This window comes from Notothenia rossii, assembly GCF_949606895.1.
Source record: "Notothenia rossii genome assembly, chromosome: 6".
Taxonomy (NCBI): Eukaryota; Metazoa; Chordata; class Actinopteri; order Perciformes; family Nototheniidae; genus Notothenia; species Notothenia rossii.
Genome location: NC_136909.1, coordinates 82,500,283 through 82,510,282, shown reverse-complemented (window position 1 = coordinate 82,510,282; position 10,000 = coordinate 82,500,283). Strand labels below are relative to the sequence as shown.

The window sequence follows — 10,000 nt, the reverse complement described above, 5'->3', positions numbered from 1 at the left end:
CCCCCCCACTCCCATTGCTCCCCAGGCGCTGTACAATAGCTGCCCACTGCTCCTAGCACTAGACTCCTGGTACTAGGATGGGTTAAAAGCAGAGTACACATGTCAATGTGTGTGCTGGGGGCTCTGCATGTGTGACCATTAAAGAGGGGTTCATCCCTCCCAATCTATCTATTTTGTGTCGCTATTAATTGGAAAATGGAGAGATCCAAATGAGTTTCATTCAGGAATCAGATGCTGACAGGAAATGCTTTAATGTGCTGATGTTGTCTCCTCAATTTTTCTGAAATCAGTCATTTAAATCTACTTTACTGGGATTCCTTTTGCTGCCATTAACGTTAACACGCACACACACACACACACACACACACACACACACACACACACACACACACACACACACACACACACACACACACACACACACATCCAGCCAGCCTTATGTTTTAAATGGTTAATTGGCCATTTTCTATACATGGGACTTCATTAACAGATGTGCCCCTCTCCTATTCCACTTGACATCAGGTTTTAAGTGGCTGGTAGAAGCTGACAGACTAATAGAAGCTGACAGACTAATAGACGAAACACAGTGAGAACAGACTAATTGCTGACATTGTTTGAAAGTCAATAATCTGAAGCTAAACTAACAACTCTTGTCTTCAGCGAGTTCCCCTCCCTCTGTATTAGCTCTCCTCGCTCTGCACGCCCTGCCTGACTATCTCCCTCCGTCTCAAGCAGTGGAACATGTTTGCCCTAATTGTTGACTTTATTACACGTTTCGCCGTCTTATTAGCGTTGCCACGACGTCAATCTTAGCCCGAGTCGCTTTCTTTTCCACTCGGCTTGGCATATTTGGAAGCCTGGTTATAAAGCATTTCTGCACGGCGTGTTTGATAGTGGGAGAAGTGAGCGTGTAGCTTTTTAACACATGTTCACTTTGAAAACAATAGCGTTTTTTTGCATTTTGCATAATCTGAATATATTTTCTGGCTCGGGGTTTTGTTGAAAGTCAAGTTAATTGCCTGCTTTTTGTCTCTCTCATGAGTGAGGGAGTAAATGAGAGTGTGTGTGTGTGTGTGTGTGCATTGGGAGAGAGGTGTTCAAGCAAACCACAATGAAGCTAACATATCAACTTCTACCAGATTGATCTCATGGCATGGCAGTAAGTGTGTTTGCTCTCACGTGTTAACATGTGCACTAATGGGGTGTTTTTGGTCACAGTAATCACAGAGGCGCTGTGAAACCCTGAACCGGCTGCCTAATAGAAGCCTGAGAGCAGATCTAAGTGGCTGGTACAGGCTGACAGAATAATAGACGAGATGTGGAGAGGCAGCAGACTAATGGCTGATTAGTCAATAATTGGAAGTTAACAAACTCCTTCCATTTGTGTGTGGGAAATTACTGTTCATTTTATCCTTTTTGAATAGCACCTATTTCACGTTGTGCATGTAGAAAAAAATATATCACTGGCTGTACATGTACACTATTGCCTTTATTTTATTGCAGTGACATTTTTTTATGGCACCATTTGTGATTTTGCTACCTTTTTGCAGATTATCCCAACTTTCTTATGTGTTTCAAGGTCTTAGAGCAGGGGTGTCAAACTCAAGGCCCGGGGGCCAAATCCGGCCTGTGACTTCATTTTATGTGGCCCACAAGAGCTTGCAAAAAATATAATATGTTTATTATACTGTTACATGCCGTTTTACAGAAGCACGTTGCCCATAAACTACATGTCCCACAATGCTTCTCAAATTTGAATTTTTTTTCTCAGAATTTGATTTTTTTCATTCAAAATATGCCTTTTTTTCTCAGAATTTCCATTTTTTTCTTCAAATTTTTTTTCTTAGAATTGGCCTTTTTCTCAGAATCAGACTTTTTTTTCAAAATGTAACTTTCTTTTTCAAAATGTCATTCATTTAAAAAAATTTTTTCCCAGAATTTGGCTTTTCTTTTTAAATCATTTTGTGACATTCTCACTGAAAAGACTTGCAATTGTTTTCCCTAGACTTCTGCTTTCAAACGTAGCTAATTATGAAGTTATTACCCTATCCAATAATAATCCAATGCAGAGGCAATAATGCAATATAATACTTTATTTTATATATATTGAATATTTATATATGTATTTTTATACCCTTATATATGAAACTGGCCCTTTGAGTGCAACCATGATGCTAATGTGGCCCAAGTTGAAATTGAGTTTGATACCCCTGTCTTAGAGAAACACCTTCAATACTATACTTCAGTATTATTACATCTGTTAAACATACTTGTATATTCCTGTGACATAAAGCAACAACCGTAATCAATGCTTGACCACATTTCCTCTCTGTGTTTGACAGAATAACGCTGAGGAGTTGCGAGCAGACCGTCTGCGCAGGGCAACGGAGAGGCTGCGCAGCCCGGTCGTCTTCAACAAGGATTCTGCCGTCAGGAAAACTCAGTTGAAGTCCTTCAGCCAGTACGTGGAGAGCAGACCAGGTGAGAGACAATGCAACGCGCACACACACACACACACACACACACACACACACACACACACACACACACACACACACACACACACACACACACACACACACACACTCACACTCACACTCACACTCACACACAATACATACATTGTTTACACAGGGCGGTGTGCACACAGCAGCACATACATCTAATTCACGCCTGAGTGCAGGGAACTGCTGGCTGTGCAGAAGCTCAATGATGATTCATTGTTTAGTGTTTGAAACCAGCTTTGTGTGAATTTATTTTACTTTCCTTTGAGCTGGCACTAAAGATGATGACGTCTTGTTTTAAAGAGATATCAGGCTTTTGAAAAATAGTAATTAAAGTAATAGCATTAATGTAAACTTTTAATAAGCCATGACAATTCCTAGTCCATTATTGGTCTAGAATAGACTCTGGCCTCTTCGGCTCCACTACCCACCTGGAAATCTAAGCATGTAAACAACATTTATATGTTATTATCTTTGGGGAATCATTTCGCCCTGCATGTCCTCCTTCGCCCTCTGACGCAGCTGACCAACCTTGATCAGCCATTATCTCCCATAAGGAAGGGTTGCCTTAGCATTTTGTTGAAGTTGCCAGTTTATGACAGTCAGAGATAGTTATTGTTGTGGGACACCTGGAACACGTCCTTCTCGGGGTGTAGATGACCCCTAGCCATAAGCGACAACAAATGTGATTCAGTGTCCTCAGCTGTTTAGTCTATCTATTGAAGAATGTTGATTATTACACTCTGAACTAGTTCAAACCTGGAGCTACAGGAGGGGTCTTCACAATTGATTGTGGCATCTCTACTGTGTGTTCAACTCGTGGCCCGTGGCATGTCTTGTGAATTCTCCGGCCAAAGCTCCAAATAAACCGTCAGTGTTTGCCATCAAAGCTCCAGCTCTCCTCGTGTCTCTCTGAGTCCTGACTCCAATTGCTTCAGACGTTTCCCTCACAATTATAGATCAATAAAACAGCAAAAATCAATCCTCCTCATTTCGTATGTAAATCTCACTGTGAATGTCTGTACTCTCTTTATGTTTCCCCTTTTCACACGTGTTCAACCATCAGAGGTGAAGAGGCAGAAGTCTATCCCTGAGGATCTGAGGAAGGCTGAGGAGGACCGAGGTTCACCGACGGACCTCGATATTCGCCGACCATTTGAAGAGGAGGTTTGTCATTATCCTAAATCATACTTCTGCTGCAAATGGTTTAAAATGCATACCATAAGTTTCATCCCACCTGCAAGGATTCATGGGCAGGCATATATTAAACAAGTGGTCATGGTTATGATATATTCACTATGAAGCTTTTGTTGTTAGCTTGGCAAATAGGGGAGTTATTTGTAAGGTTGTTTCCCTAAGTTGTGCCTTTTTCATTTCCTCTTAGGCAGCTTTCTTTCTGTCTCTCCTGTCTAGAATGATATAACACACACACACACACACACACACACACACACACCCACACGCACACACACACACTTTACTCTACTGTCCTCCTTTCCCAGAGATACCCAAGTATTGATCTAACAGACAGACTGCCATTTTAATTATAACAATGCTAGATATCAGCTGGCATTTAGAGGTGTGTGTGTGTGTCTGTGTGCCATTAAGTTGTGTGCCTACGTGTCCTTCAAGTGCTCAAACACACACACACACCAACACACACTCCTCTCAGCCTCTGTTTGAACGTGTGTGTACAAAGACTGTGTCTATAAAAGTGCTATTATTTCAATGAGTGTGTATTTGAGTGTGTGTGTGTGTGTGTGTGTGTGTGTGTGCCACAGGAGACCACGGGGTGAATCTCTTTTTGCAAACAGCCCTCTCCTACCCTCGACCCTCCACCCCATTCCCCCCCCCCCCACACACACACACACACACACACACACACACACACACACACACACACACACACACACACACACACACACACACACCCACCCTCCCTGTGCCTGGGCCCGGGCCCCAGGGTTAATGGGTGTTCAACCTTTCCATTATCCCGATCAGCCAAGAATTACCTGCTGAATGATGTTTGCATTAATATAATATATATGGTAATTTCCCTGCTCTTAATTACGGCTGGGCCGAGCGCGGCAAGGGGAGTGGGCTGATCATGTGTAAAATTGATTTGCCAAGGAAAAATATGGTGATAGAGCGAGAGCAGGCAAGGGGGAGGAGGGAGGGGGCTGCTGGGAATCAACACACACATGCACACATCACACGTGCACAGAGCCACACACACACACACACACACACTGGGTAGAGCACAGCAAAAAGTGCTGGCCTGGGTGGAATATAAAAAAACGTTCTCTCTCTCCTGCTCACTAGTTCTCCTTCCCATTAAGAAAAACGAAGTGCATCAGCAATAAAATGGAGATCTTTTTTTCCGGATGCATCCTCAGTTGTGAATTTGAATAAACATTTTCCTCACTCGGAGGAGTTTCTCTGGAGAATAGCAAGGAGACAGGAGACAGAGGTGAAGAGGGGTCAGAAATGGAGTGTGTATTAAGTGCCTATGGTTATAGAGTGATGGGTGTGTGTATCGTTATGGAGTGGCTGGTGTGTGTCGGAAGTATCTGAAATGGCAGAGTGTGAGTAAAAATAGCTTAGTTTAGTTTTAAGGTACTGTGGAGACATTTAAACTGCTTTTAAGTTAAGACTAGACAGCACAAATAATTATTAAAGACGACTTGTTACATGATCTGTGCAACATTTTTGCAGTTTAGCCAAACTGATTTCAGACATGTTTTTCCCTCTATCTGGCTCTCTCCATCTTAATAGTCAGAGCAGGAAACTATTTAAAAACACGAGGGTTGCATTTATTTTAAATGTATCTCAACTCCATTTAATCCAAGTGCACAGCGATACTAAGGAATTGCCAAACCAGGGAAGTCCACTATTGAGAAGTTAGCGTTTAAGAATATAAATCCACAGCTCAATGAGATAAAACCATAATGTTGAGTCACCATTAATATAGTAGAAGAGTTTTTGATTGATTGAGGATTTGATGTCAACTGTATGATCTATAACTAAACAATATACTCAGTACATTCTCAGTGACTTCAGTATGTCTTCATTAACAGTAAAGTATTTTGCCATAGTAGTTTTGAAGAAAGGAATTACAAAATACCAAACACACTCGGATGGAACAAGAGCAGCAACAGTTAGCTGGTTTGTTTTGTCTCCTAGTGGGAAAGGAAACTCTCCTGGCGTCGTGTACTTTTGTTCTATGTGTTGATGATTTGTGAACACACTGCACATCTATCCCTTTATATCTCTTCATGTATTTATTTCTATCCCTTCATTACCTTTTTACTCCATCCCTTCTCTGTATTCCTCCCTCATCTGTCTCATCCCTCCATCTTTTTTATACTGTGTCTGTTTAATGCTATATCGCACTACTCTTCCTTTTCTCTCATAACCATTCTCTCTCTCTCTCCCCCCCCTCTCTCTCTCTGGTTGACAGAAGGCGTTCAAAGACACCAGTCAGTATGTGGTTGGGGAGCTGTCTGCGCTGGAGAGCGAGCAGAGGCACATCGACGCCCGAGCAGCTCGCGTGGAGAAGAGGCTGCGCTATCTCATGGACACAGGTACCCCAAGCCCAATTACACTGGAAAAACTGTTTTGGCAAATTGAGCGTACGCACACACACACACACACACACACACACACACACACACACACACACACACACACACACACACACACACACACACACACACACACACACACACACACTCACTCTGGGAGTTTGTGTGTGTTTATGTGTGTGAGGGAGAATCTTTGAAGCCCTCCCCTTTCGGTTGAATGTTGCACGACGGAGCGCTGGGTGGATATGAAAGGAGGGGTGAGGGAGGAGGAGGAGGAGGAGGAGGAGGTGGAGAAGGGTGTGTGTGGGGAGGGAGAGTAGGAGTGTGTCTCGGGGATGGGAGAAGAAGGGAGACCTCTCTGGGCTGGGGTGATAAGGGAGCCCTTCATGGGGGAAACGATAACTGGGTGCGATAGCGGAGCCCCAGCCGAAGTCTCCGCTGCAGCCGCTTGCCAGCCGCGGCCCAGCCAGCCAGAGCACTATTGAACAGCGCGCTCAGCCATGCACGGCTACACACACACACACACACACACACACACACACACACACACACACACACACACACACACACACACACACACACACACACACACACACACACACACACACCCTCCTTCCCCTAGTACATATCTGGCCTTCATTGATATGCTGTATAAGGAAAGACGGGGTGAGTTAAAGGGAGAGGCAAAGAAATGTAAAAACACGAGGCAACACAACACGAGCACTGACACAGTTCACAAATCCACGACACACACATGCTTACACACATATAAAGTGCAATCTGGTTTGGCGTACAGAGCCAGATTTGGAAGGTTTTTATTTAAGATTTGGCCGGGGGTAAAGCCTTGTTAAGACATCAGACAGTGTGCCGAGCCAAAAGAGGGGCCTTGGCTCCGTTAAGTCCCTAACTGAAATTGGAGAATAGCATCCCATTTGTGATACTAAACCATCCCATTCCTCGCCCAAGAATGGCGGGGAGAACGAGAAGACATGCTTCCAGGAAGTGTAACATTTCACAAGCGTTCTGAGACCGTAGCTACAGTATTTCTTGTAGTAATTTAGGAGCAGCTCTCATGGTTTTTTTCTGATGTATCAGTGCCCACCTCAGTGGATTTAGCCCCCGAAATCCTAAAGAAGCAACACAGGGGAGGAGAGGAGGTGGGGTGGTGAGATTTGCGCTCACCTACCCCATCCCATTTGGGTCCTGATATCAAGACTATCTCTTTTTCGTTTGTTGTGTTCGCTTTCCTGCTTTTCGCATCCCTCCCTGCCTCCGTGCCCTCTCCCCTGTCGGAGCGCACGCCATTGTGTCAATCTGAAGGGCTGTTTTTTTCCTTCTTCTTCTCCACCCACTGATAAACCAGCCGCTAGCCAGCAAGACGCCAGGTTATTTACTTCAGCCATAAAGATTCCTCTCTATATAGTTATATAAATATATACTATATACCTGAAAAATATGATTCACTAGAAAAGGGAGAGGGTGACAACAGAGAAGGCAAGGGCAAAATAATAAAAGGATATCACAAAGAAAACTCACCTTGGTTGCTTTTTACCACCTTATACCATCAGTGGGGAATGATATCGGGGAAATGTGATTTCCAAAAGTCGACACATGGACTTCTGCTTGATGCAGTGTAATATAAATGGACGACATGGTATGAATAATATAGTCTAAACCCCTTACATTTGTTAAAGGCCACATTTTGCAGCTTATAGTCACCATCAGCAATGAAACATGATCAGTTACTATGCGGCAAGACTCTGTACAATATAAAAAAATGCTCGTACAAATGAGTTCCCCTATGCATTTTGTTGAACCGAGGGAAAAATGAAAGTTGCCACATGGTGTTAGGCACCTTGCTTACTTTCTGAAAGTGCATTTCTGTTTCCATATCTCATTCTGCAGCACTTATCCCAGAGACTCATCCAATAGGTTATGGATTGTGCCTTTAGGCCAAGGTCTGGAGGCATCAGAGCGAGATGCGCCGGTGACAGCTTCTAACTAAAGTAACCTTTATCACCCTCAGCAACTGAGGTCACCTTTCTATAGGCTGTCATAGATGATAGATATTTCTCTCTGGACCACGAATGTCTGATTGAAGCTGCGGCTGATTGGCTGTAAGCAAAACATCCGGTATTGATCCATCCCATCTGACTGGTGGCTACACTTTTCTAGAGGACAGGGTGAGAAATGACCACCAGCTACCAGCAAAGGTTGATGCTTTTACTCTACCAGCCACACTGTTAACATTACATTACAAGCGTCTTACATACTCAATACTGTGGACAATCACCACATGAGCAATTTGGGGTGAAGTGTCTTGCCCAGGGATACAACGACATGCTGGCTGCAGTGGGGTTTGAACCTGTGCTCCCCTGATCCCAACACCAACGCACTAGTCCACTGCGCCACACGCCTCCCTAACATTGGCTGGCCTCCCTGTTAAAGGCCAGCCAATGTCCAGAAGTCCTTTCTTATATATAATTAGATGTTCATATGCCTGAATCAATTTAGGGACTTACACAGTATGAGTGCAATTAAGGACACTTCACAGAATGCTACGTCTTGTGAGCTTTTTTTGGATGCCAATAAAAAAAGTTGTAAGACAGTGTCCCTGTCGTCCTTAGTTCTGGACAACGTCATTTAAACTATATCACCTGTTACATGAAACTCAGTAGGAAGATAATTAGTAGTGTATGTCTACTCTACATATACAAACCTGAGACAGAAGTTGGGCTTTTGAGAAAGGACTGAAAAATATTTTCTCTCCACTTTACACAATTTGTATTTAGCTGGATTTCAGATGTGAACTAGACAGCGGATTATATAATCAGGAATTCAGTTGAAGTAGAGACTGGATGTCACAGAAAGGAAGTCATAGCAGAATTTGGTGTATTATGACAAATGGTATTAATGTCCTTCATTGACTATTCTCAGTTTCCCATCTAGCCATCTGGTAAATAGCCCCGCCGCCTATACTATACATGTAGATTACTCCCAGAACGATGTGCAGTTTGTTCCTGGACTTTGTAAGCAGTGTGGAAGTCATAGCAGTATCTGTGATCATATGATTCAGAGCTCTTGAGTGTGCGAGAGCTCAGTGTTCAGTGGTGTTGTTGCAGCGCTGCAGGACTGATGGGCAGATGTGAACAGACATAGCGACTGACCCATGACTGATTGTTCATCTCTCTGCTCCCGCAGCAGAAAGCCTGGGAAGATCCACTGTGCTCCATATCCCTCTTTGATATCACATGCTTTTGCTTTGTCATCCCCTCGTCCTTTTCCCCCTCTTCTTCAAGTCGGTCAATCTGCCTATATGTGCATGTATAATATTTGCCATAAGGAATGAAGTCTTTAGTGATTTAGTTTTTCAAATGCTTCCTTTTCTATGTAACTTCTTCTGTTACTTTATCATTTTTTGCATCACTTTCTATTTGTTTTATTCCTTTTTATCCCAGCAATCTATTTATTTCTCCTTTCACTCACCCCTGCTCTCCCTCCTTTTCCACACCCCCCCTCTCCTCCCCCCCTCTCTCCCCTGGTTTGGGCACAATGCAGCTTTCTGCGGCATTTTCTATTACGCCGCGGCCCTCCCCAGATGAATCCCAAGTAATTGGGGTGGTTAATTTATTTACTCAGAGGCAGTTCACAGCACATTAAATAATAGAGATAATTGAACAAGAATTGTCAAGTGTCTTCTGATATCAGACACATTACAGGAGGGAGTGTGCATAAAACTCCATTTCTATGCCCCCATTGTTTATGGTAATTAAGTACACAGATTTATTCCTTGGTTGCCTTCCAAGCTTATGGCAAGCGCCATTGTTGTCTTCTATTAATATGTAATCAGTAAATAGTTTAATTTTCTAATCTGCGGTTGGAGAATTCACTTTCTAACAACTCTTAATTACT

The 10,000-nt window shown here is 43.3% G+C and overlaps 1 protein-coding gene across 1 annotated transcript in view; it reads left to right on the top strand.

Moving 5' to 3' along the window:
- Window positions 1–10,000, top strand: part of ehbp1 (EH domain binding protein 1) — a 154,638-nt gene that overhangs the window by 109,985 nt on the left and 34,653 nt on the right. The window contains exons 20-22 of the mRNA XM_079689974.1: window positions 2,343–2,481; window positions 3,571–3,671; window positions 5,965–6,283. Of these exons, the coding sequence (XP_079546100.1) occupies window positions 2,343–2,481; window positions 3,571–3,671; window positions 5,965–6,283 (559 nt within the window). The remainder of the gene's footprint in view (window positions 1–2,342; window positions 2,482–3,570; window positions 3,672–5,964; window positions 6,284–10,000) is intronic.